The sequence below is a fragment of the Pelecanus crispus genome, chromosome 6 (assembly GCF_030463565.1).
Source record: "Pelecanus crispus isolate bPelCri1 chromosome 6, bPelCri1.pri, whole genome shotgun sequence".
Lineage (NCBI taxonomy): Eukaryota > Metazoa > Chordata > Aves > Pelecaniformes > Pelecanidae > Pelecanus > Pelecanus crispus.
In genome coordinates, this window is record NC_134648.1 from 68,036,098 (window position 1) to 68,058,056 (window position 21,959).

The following is a 21,959-nucleotide window of genomic DNA, read 5'->3' on the forward strand; positions in this document are numbered from 1 at the left end:
AATTGCGTCTCGGGGAATCCAGTCCTGACACAGCTCTGGTTGTAAATATCTGACTGGCATGTAATTTAGGGCAGATCCATCCTCATTACCTTTTTTCTCCCAATTTCTTATTGCTCAGCATATATCTTCCTAGTGCTGGACTGCTGGGAAGCCCGCTCAGTTGCAGTCCTTTTTGGCGTACCACGGCAGGAGGGGGAAAGAAAAGGCTGAGGTTCATTAAACAGCGAAGCTGAAGATGATTGCAGCGGCATGGCACGGCCTGCTGTTGGCAGATTGCCGGGGGAGGGCTTTGACAAGCCAAGAAGAAACCTCCTGCCTTGGCCACTGATAGCCCACGGTCCCATTCAATGCTGCAGAACTGCGTACGCTGAGCTCACTTTTCACTGCACTTCTGAAGGCTTCACTTCCTTGGGATTTATACCTTCTGCCTCCAAACCAGTAGAAAACTACTCAGTATCAGCATTACGCTCTTTCTAGAAAGCTTGTGATAGCGGTATTGCATGGTTTTATTTTTAATTGCAACGCTCGCTGCTTCAGGTTTACATCCTGACAGCACATTTCTTTTCCCTTTTTAACCTTCTCAGCGTGCACAACTGTCCCAAACCCCTTTGGTGAGGGGCACTGCACCCACAGACAGGCTGTCAGCCCTTCCGCACCCCCTGCGTGCTGCTGCCGCCGACTTTGCAGTGGTTTGACAGACGACGCACGAGCGAAGAGCCGGCCCGAATGGCTGGTGTAGCCAGATGGCTGAGGACACATGTTGTATCCACAGCCTGTGCGGAGGTAAAATGAGCTGAAGGGTTGTTTTATCCTGCGTGGGATGGGGCGAGCACGGCCCGGCCATCGGCATCACCCCCTGGGCAGCCAGCAGGCAAGCGCCGGCATCGCTCTCCCCCAGCCGCCCAAAAATTCAAGGTGGAAGAGGTAAAATTTGAACATTTGCAGATGAACGCTGAGAGTGGATGGGTTACCTTTTAAGGATGATTTGTGCAAGTAACAGGGATCGAAGTCTCGCTCCTCTGGCACTGGTAATGCAGAAGTTCCACCTAACGCTTTTGTTGCGCAAGTGCTACCAAACGGCATCTCCAGCCAGCACTGCAGGTGGTGAAAAGCAAGTTTCCCAGTAAAATAACTAGACCCCATGCTGGAAGAGGGGACAAATACCCTTTATTCCACACCCTTTACTGCAGCCTAAGCAGCCCAGGAGCCATGGCCCCTGTCAGACCTGGCCTGTTCAGCATCAGAGCTCTAAAAATATTTCAAAATACCTATCTCGAAATTGTTTAGCATGCTTTCATCGATAAGCTACCCAACCTACAGGCAGCATGTTCAGGCCAGCACCCAGATACATATGAAAGTGATGGTAGCCACTGCAGCACTTACTGGCATTTCAGAGGTTAACTTGAGCTGGCCCAGGAGTCTGCTCAGGCTACAGGGCTTCGGCAGGTTCTGAGCCCCAATCTTCCCGTGTTTTCATAAAAGATGAGCTGCAGAGCCCACAGACGAGGCACTTCAATGCCTGCGGTTCATCACCTCTGCACCCTTAGCGCTGGGACCCCTTCGCAGCGCAGGGCAAAGCTCTGGGGATCCCCTGGAGCTTTTGGACTTCCAGCTTTCACGTATCATCACCCCGGGGCGTTCTTTGCCTAAGCCCATGTGCATCTATCAACCAAGCACAGATACCTGGAAGGAATCGCCAGTATCATTCTGCACACTGCGACAAATTCTTTTATGTTTTCATGAAAAAAACCCACCCACAAGAAATGAGTATTTGCCAAGCCCAGCTGTGCAAGTCAGGCAGATTTTCAAGCATGCACCGGCATAAAGGTTAAGCACTCAGTAATTCAAATGTCTTCTACGTACAGTAATAAAACTTCTTATGATGTGTCCAGGAGCAGCTGCTGCCCTAGCTTAGCAAACGTAACTGTCTTCTAAAATTGTTTTCTATTCATAAGACTTAGAGCAAATGATGTTTTCAAGTGAACGTAACACGGAGCTGATGGCTTCTGTCTCAAGCTTCTTCTACTGCTTTAATTATAACAGCACTTTAATGCTTGCAGTAGAAAACTGCTGAAAATGCATTTCTTGTATTGCAAATGATGCAAAAAATGTCTTTCACAGATGTTTGATGTCACAGATGTTCAGTACCGCAAAGCTTAACCAAAGTACACCCTAAAAAAGGGTGTGACGATAAAAAAAAAAAAATCGCTTACGGTTGTAGCTTTTCAAAGACATACTGAACACGTACATGAACCCATGATTTCAGTATGATTTCACCTTTACTGATGTATTTGCAGTCAGTACAGTGGAGTCACTCTTACAACACATATGCACATACAGCTGACAGAATTATAGAATCCCAGCATGGTTTGGGTTGGAAGGAACCTTCAATAAAGACCATCCAGTTCCAACCCCCCTGCCATGGTCAGGGACACCTTCCCCCAGACCAGGTTGCTCAAAGCCCCAATCCAAATAGACATTTGGATCTTCTACCCGAGTTCAGTTTTTATTAAAGCTCCTTTTTAATGGCCAAGAAGGGAACAAAACAATCCTGCCCACAAACCCGCAGACGAGCAGCATGTCCCAGTGATGCCTCGGGCACTGCTCCCCCGCTGCCGTCCCCAGTACCGAGCTCCAGGACCACTGCCGGGTTATCTTTGCAGAGTCACGAAGGGCCCTTTGACTTGCAGTATCAATTAGTTTGGGCAAGTTAGGCATCTAGTCTTTCCAAGTTCCAAGGTGCTCATCTACTGACGGAAGAGCATGAAAACTCACTTTTTAGCTCTTTTCTACAGCTACGCCCAACCCAGCCGACACTCCTCTCTGTTCTTAAATTAAATGTAGGAACCCGAGTGAAGCAAGCAGCACCCGGAGAAGCCAGCCCACCGGGTGAAGTGTCACACACAAATAGGGAATGACTATAAAATACCATTTTTATTTTTTTTTTTTAACCATCATGTAGAAATAGAGGTCAGTGGAAGCCAGAGGGTATTTGCCCCAGTTATAAGCAGTCTGTGCTGGATGTGATTTAGCTGATGCTGTTAGCCCGGGAGAGACCCAGAAGGCTCTCTTCTAGGAAAAACTCCGTAAGACTCACTCCAAGCTCAGCTGCAGCACTTGCAGGCCTGGATGTCGGCAGGGTTTTATTTGTTTGCTTGTTTTAAAGAAAGGCTTTTTAAGCAGAGTTAAAATACATTCACACCAGAGCAGCTTTAATGGGTACACACAGCAAGAGGAGCACTCAGTCTAGCAGGCAAGCACACACCAAACCGCAGCGTGCATTTTGTAACATCATCCGGGCAGGCTCCGAGGCTGTTTGTTTTTCCCCTTTGTCTTAAAACACCATTTGGCAGCCCTCAGTGGCCAATCCATCCCCTGGAGTGTGCAGCTCCGTGCCCAGGAGAAGCAGCAGCCGCCCTTACAAAGACCTCAGATGGTCTTTTAATTTGGCAGGATTTAATTGCAGCTCTTGCTCCAGGACAGTTTCAAAGACGACAGCTCAAGGGTCCTGACTACAAAGAGCTTTGGAGCGGGCATTTTGACAATAAAACTCTTCTCACTATTGTTCAGGCTCCCCCTTTCCAAAGGCAATGACTCAGCTCCACCAGGACTGGCAGGGAGCCTCCAGCTTCTCAAAAACTGGGTAATGAGATTACAGGAGCAGCTCGCAAGGCTTTCGCTCTTCACTGCAAAAGAAACCTCCGCGCTGTAAGAACTTTGTACGCCTCTTCGGGGCCTTCTGATTAAGAGCATCTCTCGAGGGATGGGTTGGAGACCAACTGGTAGGAAGCTGGGACATCTCAGACGAAAAACTAGAGGGACAAAATGCAAATCCAAGAGGAACATGTACGATTTTAAACCCCTCTTGGCTAAGTTACTACTCTTCAGATATCAAGTAACGATAAATGAAAGGCAAAGAGCTTGCATTTTACCATTTTATGGTGGCTCCACAAGCAGAGAAGAAATAACACATATATCTCAAGGTCCCTTCCAACCTAAAGCATTCTATGATTCTATGATTTGCTCTTAGCAAATATATAGGTTGTAATATTTAAGAATGTGTTTGCTCCGAGCTTTTTATAGAGTCAGAAATCATTTTCACCGATAAAATCTGTGTGTGGTACTTAATCCTGTAAAGGAGAGGACACTTCTTTGCAGCTTTCATTCCTCCTTGCAGAGAAGACGGTCCAATAATGGGACCTGGTCCTAGAGGGGCATCAAAATTTCTCTCTGCTCATGCAGTAGCGGTAGAGGAGGGAGGAGTAGGAATAAGGAAAAACGCACGCAAACCCCTAGGTCTAAAAGTAAATTTAAAAGACCGTACTGATGAGGACTCCAGGGCTTGTCAAAGTGCAGGTTGCCACCCCTACATCAACACCACCAGTTCCCTTGAAAAGACCAGCCTTATGGCTCCTGCAGGTATTTATGCGGAGATTTATTAACTGCAGTTATACAAGATGACCTTCAGGATTCATCTCCTTGAGATATTTATTTCAATTAAAAACAAACTATTTGGGAAACACAATACATATTTCCCTCTACATTTCCCTCCGTCTAGTTTCCGAAGAGCAATTCTATGGGATACAAACAGTCCTAGGCACCACACAGCGTATTAGACAATATTTAAACCTCACACACAGCAATACAGTCTTCATTCTAGTAAAGTAGAGCAGGAATAAGTTTACATTTACGAAAAATGTAACCGCGCTACACAGAGGCTTCCAAGGACTTAGATGGGAATTAGCTTAAGTTAGAGAAGTAAAAAAAAAAAGCAAGTAAACAAATCTAAGTGTGCAGTTCTTCACAGTTATCTCAGAAGCAATGGGAATGGTGAAGACAATCAGCTGTGGAGAGCAGCCACTCACTAGATGGAAAATGCCAAAATATCCAGTTTCAGCACTTAAAGACTACAGAGGGGGAGAACTACTCTACCAGGATCGTATCAACGCTTTCTTGGATGAGATCTGACTCCAGTATACATTCATCTAAGTGGTCTTGGGATAAACTGGAACTTTTCCCCGCGTTCTCGCTGTCACAGTAAGGACGAAACCTGGGGGTCGCGGAGCTCTCCAGCCGCTGGCAGCGACTGTATTTCTGCTGCTTCCCTCTGTGTGTGTACATGTGTTCGAGCAGCTGGCTCTTGCGGAAAAACGTGCGGCCACAGACAGTGCAACTGATTTTTCTCTTTCTCGAGAAAGAAAAGTTACAGTTCAACTCTACCGGTTCGTGGTCCTTGGAGATGAGGGAGAGCTGGCCGATCTGCAGAGGCTCCAGGTCGCTGCAGCTCAGGTGCTCTAGCTGAGGCTCGTCCTCCTTGAGGAGGAAGGCCCCGAGCCGGTGGCCATCCCCTGTCTCCCTGTCCTCAGCCAGCGGCTGCACCTCCCCCAGGTCGCTGCTCTCCAGGATGGAGGCCGGCACGCCGAATGGCAGCGAGCCCGAGACGTGGGTGTGCAAGTGCTCCCGCAGCCCCCCCCGGGAGTCGAAACGCTCCCCGCAGTAGTGACACAAGTGCACCTTGAGGCTGGCCTTAGCAAAGATGGGGCTCGCTACCTCCGGAGACGGAGGGGTGCAGCTCTGGGACACCACGGGCTCTGAGTCGCACCTCTCCTGCTTTATGGAGACCGAGAGCTTTGGATGCTCTTCTGCCGGCTTGGCGAGAGTGGCGGGCGGAGCGGAGGGGCGAGCGACCTGCTGGTTGAGGGAGCTGTCGTCCAGGCCGATGGCCAGAGAGAGCTGCAGCTGCGGGTGGTCGCCCTGGGCAGCAGACCTGCTGCCCACCTTGGGCAGACTCTCCTTGGCTCCCAGGCGCTCCTTCGCCGGTTTGTGTGCGGTCGAGATCTGGATGCCGTACAAGTTCGAAGACTGGACCGGCTCTGGGGAGAACACTTGGTTCATCTCGATCGCAATGTGGGAGAGGTGGTCTGCGTGGAGAAAGCGGATGCCCTCCTCCAGTCGGCTCTGGCTGACGGTCTGCTTTGGCCCTTTCCCGGTGTACATGATATGCAACAAGTAACTAAATATGTCGGGCTGGATGTCTGTAGGCTGAATCTTTATGCATTCGCTGAAACAAGACAGATGATTAAGTACATATAGGGCTCCAAATTAGAGTCCTGATCCATTACCTGCCCATACATTTGCTCCGCCGTTTGCTGTCAGAGCACGAGTGCTGCTGCCTGCCTCCCAGTTCACAACGAGCAGTGCTCCCCGCCAAGACCTGCAGAAGTGCACGTGCCCTGTTTGCACAGTAAAGTGCCTGTGAGCGTGTATTTATCCCTGTGATTATAAAGACCATGTGCACAAACGCAGCCAGGGACGGTGCGAGCGGCCAGCTCCCGGTCACCCCGTCGCTTGCAGGCACAGCCAGTTGCCGCCGCACGGCAGTGCGGCGATGCCACGCACACTACACGTCGCCAGCGTGTGCCACTCCGGTCATACGAGGCAAAGAATATTTGTGTGTTTAAGCAATAAATTCAGCTCCCGCTTCTGTGTAATCTTTATGAGCTTTCCACTTCAGTGTCAGTAAACATCTATTGGGAAGGAAGTTAACTGATCTTCTCAGATCCAGCCGAAGGGCTACGCAGCCGATGGCTAGATTATCCTGCAAAGGTGCTGGGGACCAGGATCCTCAAAGAGGAAGGAGAATGGAGAAGGGTTTAATCGGTTACAAGCAGCAAGCTCCAGGTCAGAGGTGACATTAGACCTTGGCACCGCTGTTGTTATACCTGCAGAACCACTCCTGACCCAGCCGGGTGAAGCATCTGAACAGCAGCTTGAAATAAATTGATGATCTCAGTCTCGGCCCTTATCTGCAAGAGTCTGAAGCGCAGAACTGCGATAAGGCTACGGCTTCTCGATTGCTTCAAGCCCATGGGTCCTGCCAGAAGGGACAGTGCCACCCAGCAAGTCTGCCTACAAGCTAATGCAAAGCAATGGACACGCTGCGTACGGGCAGGAGGTACCTGTGCATCCCTATACAGCAAATCTGTGAGGTCTCGCTGCAGGAGGACTGTGGTACTTACATGTTTATTTTCCCTGGTCACGCAAACGTCTCATCTTCAAAACGCGGGGCCTGATGTTGGCATATGCTGACTAAGAGGGTGGTTTTAAAGGACAGCACATTCTGGACTGGGAATGTTTAGAGAGCCAAAGCGTTTGCTAGGTTAGGAAAATAATATCAGGCCACCTAACATCCCCGCTTAACGCTCTTTTAGACTATAATACCTTTAGAAGGGGGGAAAAAAGCAGGAAGTTGAGGAGAGCAGTTAAAAGGTAGGAGGAGAGCCGTGTGTCCTTACCTCGTCTGATGAATAAATATCATCTTAAAATAGTTTGAAAAAGCAGCGAGCACCGCTCTGTGGGCTTTGAAGTAAACATCTCCAATGGCAACCGTGCAGTCACACAGAAAGCCGAACTCCCGCTGCATGTTCAGCTGCTGGAGGAGGAGGACGCTGTGGCCGGTCGTGTCCATGGCGAGCCTGAGAGCAAGAGAGCAAGATGTTCACCTCACGAAGAAATCAGGGAGCTCCCGAAGCCTCCAAACGTGGGTTTCGCACCGCTGAAACGAGCCGGGCGCCCGGCACACAGCACGGCCTCGCCGAGCCTCCTCCTTCCCCCAGGCGGTCCCTGCACCCCCATTTAATGACTTCTGCTCCCCGTAACCACCCGCCGGTGCCCAAACCCACGCTCAACGAGCTCGAAAGCCAGGCGGGACTTTTCGCTCTGCCACCTACACGCAAAGCTGTTTCTCGTACAAATTCGCCACGCTCCGTGGTGCGTCGGCACCAACTTTAAGCACCGCTCGCCTTCCCGCTCCGCCCTCGGATCGCGCTCTCCACCGCACCGCGGCCCGACCCGGCCCCGGCCCCGGCCGCCCCCGCTCCCCGGGCCCGGAGCGGCGGGGCCGGCGGCCGCCGCTGACAGAGGCGCCCTGTGCCGCCCAACAAAGCCGCCCTTGTGCCGGGCTGCGCCGCCCTTACCCGGCCAGCGGCCCCTTCGCAGCTAAACGCTGCTATTTGCTATTGTTTCAGCCGAAAACTGCCGGGGGGGGCGGGCGGGGGAGGCGGCGAGCGCAGCCGCCCCGCGGAGCCCAGGCAGCGCCCGCCCCCGCCGCCCCCGCCGCTCCCCCGCCGCCCCCGCGCAGCCGCTCACCCGCACGGAAGCGCCGCGCTCAGCCCGGCCCGGCGCCGCCCGCCCCCGCTGCCAGCCCGGCGGATGGGGTGGGCGCTGCCCCCCCGCGCTTCCTGCCGCCGCGGGGGCGGCCGCGGCTGGGCCGGCCCGGCCTGGGTGGCCTGGGCTGGGCTGGGCCGGGCCGGGCCGGGCCGGGCCGGGACAAAGCGAGCGCGGGGCCCTGCGCGGCTGCTGCGCGGCCGGCGTTGGGGCGGCCCCTGAGGGAGGGCGGGAGCGCGGGAGCGCCTTCACCCCGCCGGGGGTTTGCGGGTGTGCGTGTTTTCCTCCTCTTTCTCTGCCAGAGACCTCACCCTGGGCTGGGGGGACTTTGCCTCTTAAATCACCCTGCGACAGAGTATCATCTGCTGAGCTCCTCAGCTCTTACCATAAGTCGTTTTTTCCTTGTTTTGCCTTGTTCTGTCATTTTTTTAACAGACCCTCCCCCCCCACCCCCACCCCGTAACAGGCACCTCCCCGCTCTGCCTGCTCATGAAAATGGACGGGAAGATACGATCTGGCTTTTTCGCCGACGTCTGCGGCCTAAGTGCTGTCTTTAACCACCGTGTCTCTCTCAGGCCTCCCTCCAATCTCTTATTAATTTTTAAACCAGGGGTTATTTTGGGCGAGAGCAGCTGCGCTGGGCCGGGCCGCAGCTGGGTGCAGCAGGGCCGGGCAGAGGAGGGGGTGCAGGCAGTGTCCATGTCCCCCCCCGACCTCCCGGCCTGCGCTTTGGTGCTCAGTACAATCTTTACGCTGTCTTTCCCATGAATTTTATCCAACTGCTTTCTGAACCTCTTTAAACTTCCCGTCCCTGCAGCCTCCTGCTGCCGCCAGGTTAATCTGGTGTCCGCAGGTTGTGTTTTGGCTGGAAAAGGCGGTGAAAATGGCCGTTTGTGCGCCTTCACCGTGGTTTTGGTGCAGTTTCAGAGATCTGTCGCACCCACCTCCTCGGTGGCATCGCTCCTGCCTCAGGGCCTCTGCAGAAGGTGCCTTGGACCATCCCTCTTGGCTTTCTCTCGGCATTTGATACTTTGCAGTTCATTTTCCTATTGCGTTCCCATCATTGCGATTTTTTTTTTATTGGGCTCTTCCCGAATCTTTAGGGCGAATAATGCCCTTGGCCCCCCAGAATCCCACAGTTTCTGGGGCTGTTTCCAGCCATGCCTCGAGCCCGGGCGGAGGATGGAGACAGGCTGAGAGAAGATGAAGCGCAGGCTCCAAACGTTTTGCTCCATGCGGTGTTTGCAGCTCATCCCACTGACCAGCACAGCTTTCTCTTTTCCATTGCTCTCTTTTATTTCCTCCATTTTTAAATAGAAAGCTCACAGTGCTGCTGTGTTTGTGCAGCAGCAGGATCGAGAGTCGATGGAGCTATAATCTGGCTGCTCCTATCAATATTGGTATCACTTTTCTTCCCCCAAAAGGTTGGCAGTAGGTGGCTCAAGGTTTTGTACTACGTTCTGGGTTATTTAACATATCTGTTAACCCGCGTAGAGAGTGAGTCGCTATTTGTAGATGGCATGTTATTTATTTAAAAGATTAATTATTTACGTGTTATTTAGGTTGACTCCAGTCCAAGGAGGACTTTGAAGAGCTTCAGAGAAACTGGAGCCAAAACGATAGAAGCGATGATGAGAAATGAAATTTGGTGTTTCGCTAGAAAACACAGGCGATGATATCATACGCCTCAGCAGATACAAAGTGATACAGCCTACGCCGATGGGTCAAAAAAGAGAGCGGGACATAATCACAGCTATCTTCCTGAGTGCTTCTGCTCGCTCCTTCTCTGTGGCCAGAAAATAATAATAAAAAAAAATAAATCAGAAAGGCACGTACGGTGGGAGGGCACGGAGAGAATGGGCACTGTGAAAACAGGGGGGCTGCCCTGTGCCCCATCTTACCGGAGGTGACAAGCTCCCGGCGTGACGCGCGTGGGAGGGCTGGGACGGAGCCAGAGGCTGCGCAAGCCCCGCATGGGCGCTCTGCGCTCGTGGTGCCCGGAGATGCGTAAGGAGCTGGAGAGAAAAAGACCCTTGAACCAGGAGTAAAACAACTTTTCGATGCGATTTGAACACCACGACTGTGTCAGCTTATGGAGGCCATTTATTTAACTTCCTATAAAACAGGAAAACCTACGAAGAAGTTGTACTGCGGGGGTCCCTCCACCTTTCGTGGGGGCTGGTGCCTTACAGCCACGGAGGTTTTTTTTTCCCTTGGCACCGCTACAGGCATCACACCCCTGAGCCAAGGCTGCAGCATAGCGAGGGGGGAAACAAGGGGATTTTTTTTTGAGACACATTTTGAAAGCTCCACTTTTATTCCGTAGTGGTTAGAAAATCCCCAGGCAGAGCCAGGAGGAAGGGGTGATGTCCCATTTGGAAGCTAGGGTTCTATTAATTGGGTTTGTCCTGTTTGCTTTCACAGTGCAGGGATGCTTCAGGAAAACCTTGGGGGTCATTGAAGCAGGGATTGATGCTGGTACATTTTAACATCGTGGCATTTTATTTTGTCGGTTTTTTGTTGTTGCTTTTGTCATTTTCAAGTTTGTAATCAAACCTTTTAACTTTTCTACAATTAAATTTTCCCCTTTGGCTTGTCTGGAGCTAGGAGGGGTCTTGGATAGTTGCAGCAAACGTAAAAACGATGGTATGTCTAGAAGCTGCGTCCGAATGAAGGAACTGTGCAGATTAAACACTTCCGATGCTTGCGCTGAATGATGAATGTCACTTTGGGGGTGGAAAAGTCAAGTGGCAAGACCCGGAGGAAAGGCTGACCTGGCTTATGTTTTCTGGCAGCCCGGTGGCAGGTAGCAGAGGGGCTGCCCGCAGCCTCAGGAAATCCCGTTTGCTCACGCGGGCCGGTTCAGGAGGAGCTGGATAATGTCAGATGGGAGAGGTCCAGAGAGTGATGGGAAGAGGGCCTGGGAAAGCTCCTAGAAAGATGGGGAAAAAAAAAAAAAAGTGCTGTCCCCGGGATCTGTGATAAAGCATGGCAGTGGCTGCCAGCTCCCTGCATCGTCGTGTAACTCCAGGAGGGAAGGCGGTGATGCTAACGTGTGCAATTGCAGCAAAAGGGAAATACTTTCTCACGCAACTTGCAGTTGTTTTTCTTGCAACTTGCCATGAAGCCGGCACGGGCGGCAGGCCGTAAGGCTGCGGGTACAAGGCTCAAACGCTGGCCACCCGCACGGTAACCGAGCCCTGCCCGTCCCCCCAGTCACGGCTGGTCTGGGGGGAAGGAGGGAGGCCAGCCCGTCCCGCGGGGCGAGACCTGCCGCAGGGGGAAGGGGTGCATTTCCACTCGCCCCTCCGGCGCCGCGGGGCCCGGCAGAGCGGCGGGCCGGGGCAGCCGGCAGCGAGGGGCCCGGCTGGGCTCCCCCCGGCGGCCCCGCTCCCGGTGCCCCCGCTCTGCGCTCCGCGGGGCTTGGGGGGGGGGGGGGGGGGCGGAGGGGCCGGGCTTGCGGCACATGGGGAGGGGGCGCCGGCAGCGCCAGCCCGGCCCCGCGCCGCGCCGGCCCCGCCGCCTCCCCGGCGGCATGGGAGGAGAGGGGAGCGCGGCAGGGAGCCGCCCGCCGGGCCCCGGCATTGGCGGCGGCGCAGCAGCGCTGGCAGCGGCGGGGCCGGGAGCCGCCGGCCGCCGAGGGGAGGGGTCCGGCTCCGTGCGGTCGCGGCGGAGCCGGCGCTGCGGCAGCAGCAGGCGCGGCGGGGCGGAAGTCCTTTGTTGCAGCCGCGGCGGCAGCAGCAGCAGCAGCAGCAGCAGCAGCAGCAGCGGCAGCAGCGGCGGCGGCGGGAGCGGCGCGGGCAGCTCCCCCTCGGCGGCCGCCGCCTCTCCCCGCGCCGCGGGTAAGCGGGGCTGCGCGCCCCTCCGCGCCGTCCCCGGGGGCCGCCGCCGCCGCCGGGGAGGTGGGGGGGGGGGGAGGCGGTGCGCGGCGCGGCGGCCGCAGCTCCGCCGGCGGCGGGAGGTGGGAAGTGCCGAGCGGCGCCGGCCGCGGCATGGCCCGGCTGCGGCGCGGGGTGGCCCGCCATAGTGGCGCGGGGGGAGCGGCGCTGCCAGGTAGGGGCTTTCCGGCCGCCGCCGGTCCCTGGCGAGCGGCCGCCGCCGTGACCTTGCGCCGGGCGGCCTGGCACGGCACGGCGCGGCGGGGCGCGGCGCCGCCCGGGCTACGCGGGGGCCGAGCGGCGGCGGCGGCGCCGCGGCGGCGGGGTCCGGGCCGGCTGTGCCCCCGGGCCGGCTGTGCCCCCGGGGCGCTGCGCGGGGGCCGCTCCCCCTGCGGGGCGGGCGGGCGGGCGCGGCGGGGCCCTGCGGAAGCGCGCGCGGGGCGGCGGGGATGCTGCGCCGCTCGGCCGGGGCGCGGGCAGCGGCCTGGGGAGGCGGCGGGGCGCGAGGCGGGGGAGGGCCCCGCGCTGCCCCGTTTGCTGCGGGGCTTGAAGCCGCCTTAAGCACGTGCTTAACGTGTGCTCGAGCGCCGTCACCGCCGCCTGGCCCCGTGTACACCCCCCCCACCCCCCCCCCCACGGCAGGCAGCGCGGATCCGAGCGCCGCGTTCTTTTTTTTCCTTACAAAAAAAAAAAAAAAAAAACCCAACAAAAACCCAACCCGAAAAACCTCAAAACTTCGAGCGAGTTGCAGTAGTTGAGCGCAGAACTGAGCTGCAGCCTGGAGGGAATGCTCCGCCCTGCCAGGCGGGAGACTTGGGTTTCACTCGGGGCTGGCAGCGCGCAGCATCGCCGTGGAGGCGGCTGGAAGCGGAGGGGAATAGTTTTGTCACATAAAAACAAGCCCTGTGTTGCTCTGGGAGTGGTGTCGAAAGGCTCGTTCCTCAAAGGGCTCCTCTTCTGGGATAGAAAGGTAGTCAAAAGAGTAGAGGAGAGGTGGCTGAAACCCCTGTGGGTTTGGGGCCGGGGGTTTTTATTCCTTTCTTTTTCGCAGGATTTTTTTGCAACTCGGAGTCTCGAGTTTGGCCTGTTTGTCAGCTGAGAGACGAGTGCCGGTTCCTCTTGACACGTAGGCAGTGGTAAACGGATAGCGTAGGTCGGATGCTGTTTAGTATTTGGATATTTACTGCCAGATTATGTCGTTTGCTTGCATTATTTCCCTTGCGCTGGAGTATCGCAAGGTACAGCGCGTACTGCAAAGCTATCCGGGGCTGCAACAGTGTGGTGTTCCTTAGGCATTTAATTACATTAAACAAACATTCCTTTAATTAAAGGTGTTTGTTTAACATTCCTCATTACAGCTCTTGGAAAAACCCACACAGCAGCCGTGAGCGGGGGGAATGCGGGCTTCTCATTTTTACCGAATTACAACTTAAGCTTTCATGGCGAGCGGGGGAGAGGCGTTGAGACCATATGGCCGTGGGGAAAACCGGCCAAACGCAAACGGTTGCAGCGCTGGCAGTGATTTTCCTAGGCAGCAGCGTAGCGACTTGACAAGATCTCGTGGAGAGATTTTTGGATGAGTGGCCAGAAAACCTGAGGACTAACAAGTCGTATTAGATGCACTCTGCTGCTGTTTGAGGTAGCAGGGAGCCAGCAGGCACCGGGGCGGGGGGTTTGAATGGATGAGGGGTGGCTGCAGGAGGATGTGAGTGATGAAAACATGGGTTGGTGCTGCATAGGAAGCTCAGAGAAGTAACAGAAGTCCCTTCTTCCTGGTAGCCGGAAAGTTTTGCGTGGAATAAGATCGCAGGCTTAGCAGATGCTGCAGCTCTGCTTGCACAAGTCTTTTCTTCGTGCCGTGTTGTCACTGGCACAGGAATTTGCAGCAGTTACGTTGGGAGTGCTCATATCAACCGGCGATTTGGGTTTTTAGATGCTTTCTTATTTGAATATGCGAGGTTAATTGCTTCTTTCACAGATTTCCATTGTTGCGGACAGTGGTGAGCCCTGAAAGTCCGGGATGGACAAAGCCTCAGGAGTTACTTATCTGCTGTATGGAAACAAAATAGCTGCTCAGAATTGAGATAATGAAAGTTTCCTGATAAAAATCCCCGTGTCCTTTCTCTTAGTTGTTACAGCTGGACCTCTCACTAGAGCCCGTCCTGACCTCACACGCACATAGCGTGAGAGGCCCCATATGCATTTTTCAATTTGACCAGTGGTTCCCCAGTGGTTGGGTGATCCTGCTCTGCCTCTGCTTGGGCACGGTAAGCAGCATCACCCAAAGAGTTCTGCTGCCGACACAGCCTGTGGGCCCAACAGCTGACATAATTTGCATGAAGACCATTTATATCCTCAACTTTGTCTGGTAATTTTTTTCTTTGTGCACGTTACGCCATTGCAAAAGTCTCTCTAGAATTAGCTGGTTGTTGCCTTTTTTCCCCATATTAAACGTCTCTCATTGGATGGAGACCTTAGCTTTATTTTTATTTTATGTGCTGCAAGTAAAAAGTGAAGCATTTAAGACCAGAAAGAGTCAGCAAAATCTGTAGTCTGACCTGTGTGTCACAAGTTACTGTGCTTCATTCATGTGCATCCAGCAAGTTGTTACGCCAAAGTACGACTTGTATTTAGCCAAGGATGCTTTCCTGGAAGGCACGCATGTCTTCATTTGAGGGTCTCAAGAGATGGCTGAACCACCAAGATGCCTCTTGAAGTTGAAAGTTAGGGTAGCTCGGAGAGCCGAGATAACAGGGCTCATCGTTCTGCTACGAGGCATAAATGGGGTGTCATAATTTTTTCGCCGCTAATTGTTTCTTTTAAACATACCAATACCATGCTGCCTGACAACTTTTTACAACTGTAAAGGTGTTAGATAAAAGATAACTGTGACTTTCTAGAGTAACCCTTTGTGGGTAGCAAGTTACTTTAAAGACTGCATAAGTGCTCTCTAGTACTTTTACTCCATAGATCTGATCTAAAGTTGTTTGAAGTTGAGATGGGGCTTTAGTGCAAACTCCGTGTTCTTAATTTATTCACTCACGCTTTTCTGACACCTTATTCCTTGTCTTTCGAGGAGCATTCTTACCGAAGAACATTTTCAGTAAGTCTCAGTTAGCAGCTGAGAATCATAACTTGCTAAATTTTGATGGCTCGCTCTCATTTGCGGACGTGGACGCTGAATCAGAGAACTGCCTGCTGAGGAGGGATCAAGTGGCTCCGGCAGCTCGTGGTTGGGGGCTTTGGAGCATCTTACCTTTCCCTGGGTCAGATCTAACCCAGGTGCTAGCTAAAACTTGTTTCTATACGTTGGACACAAGTCTGTTTAAAATAAGTTGATTCAGCCATCGGGATGTGTCTGAAGATGAGTATCTGTGTCATTGGGAACAGCTTCACAACTAGCATGCCTGAAGGCAGCTGATTGGAAGGGCTATGGGAGGGGGATAAATTTTACCTTCAGTCCCTTCATAGCCCGAATAATGGAGCTTAATTGGATTTTCCTTGGCAGTACATGGCATTCCCATAATTGTTTTACTTCATGATCGAGGCTACGCTTGCAAAGCAAACTGTATCTTATCCATATCTGCTGTTGAGGTGGATGCTGGTCACCTGGCCCCAAGTTTTTTGCCGGTTTTGCAATGTTTGTGTAAATTGAGGCACTGTCTTGGACTTTACAGTACCAGAGCAATCTCAGTGGCTTCCTCTTTAGTATGTCTAGATAAAAGTTGTAGCCTATCGACAGCTCCGTGGTCATTGCGCTAGCTGAATGCCTAAGCTTCTTGGGCATCATGCGGAGAATTCAGACACATCATGTAGGATTTTCTCCTGAGCATCTAGATGCTGTCATTTAGGAATCCAGATTCTTTGGTGGATCTGACCCGCAGAGGCAAAATAACTCTTTAGGGAGGAGAGTTCTTGGGAACCCACGCCAGGGTGGGATATGCTGTCAGACTGCGATGGGGAATTTGCTTTCTGCTGCCCACGCGCTTGTTTCTTTGGATAACTGGGCGTTGTTTTCTTGAGGTTTTCCAGTCTCGTTTTCTATTAGCACCAAATTCTCCACTCATTTATTATACTTTTGTCCAGCCTGCTCTTGGTTTCCAAAGAAAAGCAGCCAGTAACTAAGCATGTAAGCACTCTGTTTTTGCCTGCTCAGCAGTGGAAATGCTGGGTTTTGAAAACCACCTACTAATTTTAGGAGCCGAAAGGCTCCTAAATTCTGAACCTTGTGGTACGTCTTTTTTAAAGACAGAGAAGTTAGCAAAAGAACTTTACCAGTTCTTTGCTTGAGGACTTTTTTTACTTCTTTAGTTCTAAAACATCTCAGAAAATTTTAAATGTGAGGAAATGACAAAAAGCATGGAGCTGTAGTAAATACCTGTTCCTTCTTGTTAGCAGACTTATAAACAACATATTTGGTCAGTGCAACTTACCTTTTTCTTGCTAACATCAGAATAGTAATAGTATCTGAGTGGTGACTCAAAAGAAAAAAAAATCTGGTGGCAGACACACAGCTTGAATCAAAGCCTGGCAGTGTAAAACCAAACATTTACTAGGAAAATAAAATGCATATGGAGACGTGGAGTTTGCAAATTGGAGTGAAATTACCTGACTCTAGTATCTTCACTTTCCATTTTCATCTCAGATGCTTTTCTAGCATATTTTTTCAGAACACCTCTGCATCGTTCAGTATTGCTTACGGCGTGGCCCGTTGCTGTGTTTACTGCACAAATCGATCGTTCCTGAAGATGGAGTTGCTTGCGTTCCTTGTGGACTTTCCTGCGATGTTTGTGACTACAGCATTTGGGTGCTTCACAAAGGCAGCCTGCTAGTCTGTCAGGCAAGTGGCTGTCATTTGTCCTCTTTTCGAAATAGAAAAGAGTCAGAGAGGATCAGAAATACTTAAAAAATTTGGATTGACAAACTTGTCTGTGTAGCGCTTTAATTTTCCAAGGTACTGGGTGATTGATACATACAGAGGATAGCTCCCATTGGCATCAGTTGCTGCCAAAGGTGTTTCCCTGCATGAAGAAACTGGACATCCAAAAAATGCAAGCCAGACTTACAAAAAAAAAAAAAAAAAAGTTGAAATGACCTGTCCTGGCACTGACAGCGATGGGATGCTGTTCTCCAAGGCAGTGTTCGTTGCTATGAGATTCTCCTTTTTGTCCCCCAGTCTCATTCACTCCACACCCTCCAAATGCTGTGCCAAATGAGCGGGGATCTTGTGGTGTTGCTGCTTCGATCCATCCCTGGACAGATCCAGAGGATGCGCTGGGTAAGGAAGGGAGCCTTTGGTAAGAGGAGGGCTGCAAGACTGTACTACAATATATACATAAATGGCAGCTGAATTAATCCTGCATTAATTATGGCATTTCTTGTGGATACACTTAACTTTGAAACTTTGGGTTTTCTGTAAAAAGGACCTGCTTTTAGTCTAATGCCTGCTTTTTTTTCCAAAGCAAACTTCCAAAAATAGTTTGCAGCACTGAACCACCCACATAGGTGATAAATACAGATCTCTGCCATTTTAGCAATTGAAGTAACAAAATAATGGTAAATGATCATTTTCTGAGAGCTTGCTCTTGATGGGAAGGAGTTTGTCAGCAAGCCTGTGCTATTTGCTGATGGCAAAGGGATGGCAGAATTGGGAATTCAGGGTTCAGTTCTAGCTCTGATGGGGTGAGTGCTATAATTGTTTTCTACCCATTCCCCAGCAAAAGCATGTCTATTTTTTTTACTCCTTCTGCCCTAGCCCCTACAACTTGGCTCTTCCCAGCCCCTTGCCCAAGCACCTTCCCTCCATCATTTAGACCCTCATTGCACCCTTTTTTAATTCCCATTACTGCTTCCTAATCCCAGTCCCCTCCTCTCGGCTCAGCACTCCCAACTGGCCTCTCCCTGCACTCCCGATTTCCAGAGGTTTTTCCCTCCCTTACAGTTCCCAATCTCCCTGCGTTTTCGCTAAGTCGGCTTCTGGGTCTGGCTCTCATCAGCCAGAACCGGGCATCTTTTCCATCCAGCTGCCAGGAGGGATGCAGCAAGCCATGGTGCGGAGCAATCTCCAGCAAGCCCTGCTGCCAGGTCGTGATTTTGTAGAGGTGGCACATAGAATCATAGAATAGTTTGGGTTTGAAGAGACCTTTAAAGGCCACCCAGTCCAACCCCCCTGCATGAGCAGGGGCATCTTGAACCGGATCAGGTTGCTCAGAGCTTCGTCCAGCCTGGCCTTGAATGTTTCCAGGCATGAATGGGGCATCTACCACCTCTCTGGGCAACCTGTGCCAGCGGTTCACCACCCTCATCATAAAAAAATTCTTCCTTATATCTAGCCTGAATCTACCCTCTTTGTATTGGGTTTGCATGGCAAGGTTTTGGTAGTGGGGAGGCTACTGGGGTGGCTTCTGTGAGAGGCTGCTAGAAGCTTCCCCCATGTCCAACAGAGCCAATGCCAGCCGGCTCTAGGATTGACCCACCACTGGTCAAGGCTGAGCCCATCAGCAATGGTGGTAGCACCTCTGGGATAACATAGTTAAGAAGGGGGAAAAAAAAAAAACCCAAACTATGGGGACACAAACTGCAGCTGGAGTGAGGAGTGAGAACATGTGAGAGGAAGGACTGTGCAGACACCCAGGTCAGTGCAGGAGGAGGGCAGGAGGGGCTCCAGGCGCCGGAGCAGAGATTCCCCTGCAGCCCTGGTGCAGCCCATGGGGAGGCAGCTGTGCCCCTGCACCCATGGAGGCCCACGGGGAGCAGAGATCCACCTGCACCCGGGGAGGAGCCCACGCCGGAGCAGGGGGATGTGCCCAAAGGAGGCTGTGACCCCGTGGGGAGCCCGCGCTGGAGCAGGCTCCTGGCAGGAGCTGTGGCCCCGTGGGGAGAGGAGCCCAGGCTGGAGCAGGTTTGGTGTCAGGGCTTGTGACCCCATGGGGGACCCATGCTGGAGCAGGCTGCTCCTGAAGGGCTGCACCCATGGAAGGGCCCACGCTGGAGCAGTTCGTGAAGAGCTGCAGCCCGTGGGAAGGACCCACGCTGGAGCAGTTCATGGAGGACTGTCTGCCGTGGGAGGGACCCCATGCTGGAGCAGGGGAGGAGTGTGAGGAGTCCTCCCCTGAGGAGGAAGGAGCGGCACAGACGACATGTGATGAACTGACCACAACCCCCATTCCCTGTCCCCCTGTGCCACTCGGGGGGAGGAGGGAGAGAAAATCGTGAGTGAAGTTGAGCCTAGGAAGAAGGGAGGGGTGGGGGGAAGGTGTTTTTAAGATTTGGTTTTATTTCTCATTACCCTACTCAGTTTGAATTGGTAATAAATTAAACTGTTTTTCCCCAAGTCGAGTCTGTTTGGCCCGTGACGGTAATTGCTGAGTGATCTCCCTGTCCTTATCTCGACCCACGAGCTTTTTTGTGACATTTTCTCCCCCCTGTCCAGTTGAGAAGGGGCGTGTAGAGCGGCTCTGGTGGGCACTCGGCATCCAGCCAGGCCAACCCACCACACTCGCGTAGTTTAAAACCGCGGCAGAGCTCTGTGCGGAAGGGGGGTTTTGCCCCAGGTGGGATGGCTCAGGCAGGCCCCCGTGTACAAAGGAGCTGCAGGAGGATGAAATGTTGTCGGCGAGGCTGTAATCTGAGATTTTAGTAACAAAACTTGTAAGTGTGAACAAACTGATAATTTTTGTCTTCTCCTCCTCAAGCTTATAGCTTGGCCAAATTCGGGCATAGTTTTGTATCGTGACAACATACCTAAGACATAGCGCTTTCTCCCATATGAAGTCTCTCTTCAAAGATTTTGGAAGAGAAACTTTATTTTTAAAAGAAAAAGTAATAATCTACATATATGAAAGCTTTTCTTAGCCTCATTTTTGGAACCGTTTTGGCTGAAATTTTCTGTGGAGGGGAAAAAAAATAAAATCAGTCCAAAGCAGACAATTCAGAAGGAAAGTTTTGCCTTTGCTGATTGAAATGTGTCAAAGTTTTAAATAGCCCAACACAGGCTCTCATAGTGGGAAGTGTTGGCAGCTGTAAATATATAGTTACATGCAGCAGGTTAGTACAGCATCCAGAGGGAGGATGCCAGTACTTTCATTAACATAAATAACTTCAAACGCTCTCTATTTTAATACCTACGTGTAGTACTGCCATGGTGGAGGCCGGGTACATATCTGAGCACCTTGTCATCCTGGTCAAGTGACCTCATGCTCGGGCTGGTTTTTCCCAGAGTGGTGGTAGGAGCTAGGCATTGCCGGTGGGTCGTCGTCGTGTGTCAAGACAGTGCTGAAAGCTCTGCGAGAGTTTCCCTGTCAAAAGGGGAAATATATTTCACCTTTTTCAAAGGAGGAGGAAACTTGGAAACGATGAGTTTGTGTGCTGTCACTCCAGTGCCTGCCGGATCGTTCCCACTGTGTGGAGATGCTCCGGTCCGCAGGTGTGTGCAGATGGTTTGTGACCTTCTTTTTTGGTAGAGGCTTGCTGCTTGTACTGCTCTTCTGCTGTTGGAAGGTGCGATGGAGTAATTTTAGCGTACAAAAAAAAACCTTAAATGAAAAAATTAAAACTTGCCACTTTATGAGGATGAGATTGAAACCTGCTGTCCTCAGCCTTTTCATGTCTTGATGGCAGTTCATACCAAGAGGCCAGTGGTGCCTTAGGCTGCATCTTCTCACTTGTTGGTTTCCACTCTTACAATGTGGAAGTCAATTTTTTGTCATTATGCAGCTGCTGTTCTTAGTACTTGATACAGTATGCTGAATTATATTTAAGTATCTAATGAAAATTATATTTAAGTATCTAATGAATTACCTCAAATCCAAAACATGTTAGCACTTGGAAGAATATGAAGTGCCCTTTTATTATTACTTGATGTTGAGAGGTTTGCTGTTTTTCACAGAAACATCTCAACTCACCCAGTGACTTAGACGATAATTAATAATAAAAAAAAAAAAAAGACACGAAGTTGTTTCAGAGATTCTCCTACTTTCAAAGCCGCCCTTTTGCGAGTTAGTAAGAAAGCTATTAAATTAATTTCATGCAACAAGTTATATTTCTGCGGTGGACATCACTGGGCCAAACTGGTCAGGGAATTATTATGGCAGGGTGCTCGCCTTGATTTTTTGATTTGGAGGACTGGGTTGAGAGGAGAGGAGCAGCAGCTGCCATTCAGATGCTCATCGGCAGTGCAGTTCAACCCAAATCTCAAGGTTCCTGTTGCCAGACAAGGTCCCGTGCTGGTGGTGATCTGTAAGTACTGCTGTATGAATTGGCAGTAGGGAATATTGCTGGGCGAGGTGAGCATGTTCTTGTCTGGAGAGCTTGAATGCGTTTCTTCCATGGCAGTCCTTCGTGGAATGATGAAGAACGGTGACTTAACGTTAGGTTTTCTACTTAGCAAGCCAGGCAACACCTACGACTTGCGAACTCAATGCTAATTGTGGAATTTAATTTCTCCACCCGTTTCCCAGCCGCATAAGAAGAAATAGGGAGCATTTTTGTGTGTATTTTGTTTAAATTTTGGACAGTTGAAAGAATGGTTGCAAATGAATCCATGCATTTCATTGAGTCATAAAACGTCATTTAATGTATGTTGTTTGCTAGCCTGTACTTTATTTGTGCGGCTCTCCTATAGCTATTTGCATTGTTTGCAATAACCTTTCAAAAGGTTAAGAATGTTTGCTATTGCTTTAGGTTTTTCATTTCAGTTAGGGCGTTCTCTATACCTTCTTTTGGTTTCTCACCCCCCTCCCTGTGCAGTTAGCAGCGATAGTGACTAGCTGTTGGATTTGGCCATACTTCGTTAAGTTTATCTTCTGTAAATCAAATGCACACCTCCTGTGTACAATACATTTTTCTGTTTTTGTTAACATAAATCATTATGTTTTCTTCCTCTTTTTCTCTTGCGGACAAATTAGTTCTTTCACT

At 51.5% G+C, this 21,959-nt stretch overlaps 1 protein-coding gene across 1 annotated transcript; it reads right to left on the minus strand.

Moving 5' to 3' along the window:
* Positions 1 to 4,553: 4,553 nt before the first annotated feature.
* On the minus strand, positions 4,554 to 7,468 carry ZBTB25 (zinc finger and BTB domain containing 25). Its single transcript, XM_009486833.2, has 2 exons — positions 7,296 to 7,468; positions 4,554 to 6,061 (listed from the first exon to the last, which is right to left on the minus strand). Exons 1-2 carry the CDS (start codon positions 7,466 to 7,468, stop codon positions 4,924 to 4,926), a joined length of 1,311 nt encoding a protein of 436 aa, XP_009485108.2. The 3' UTR covers positions 4,554 to 4,923.
* Positions 7,469 to 21,959: the final 14,491 nt, after the last annotated feature.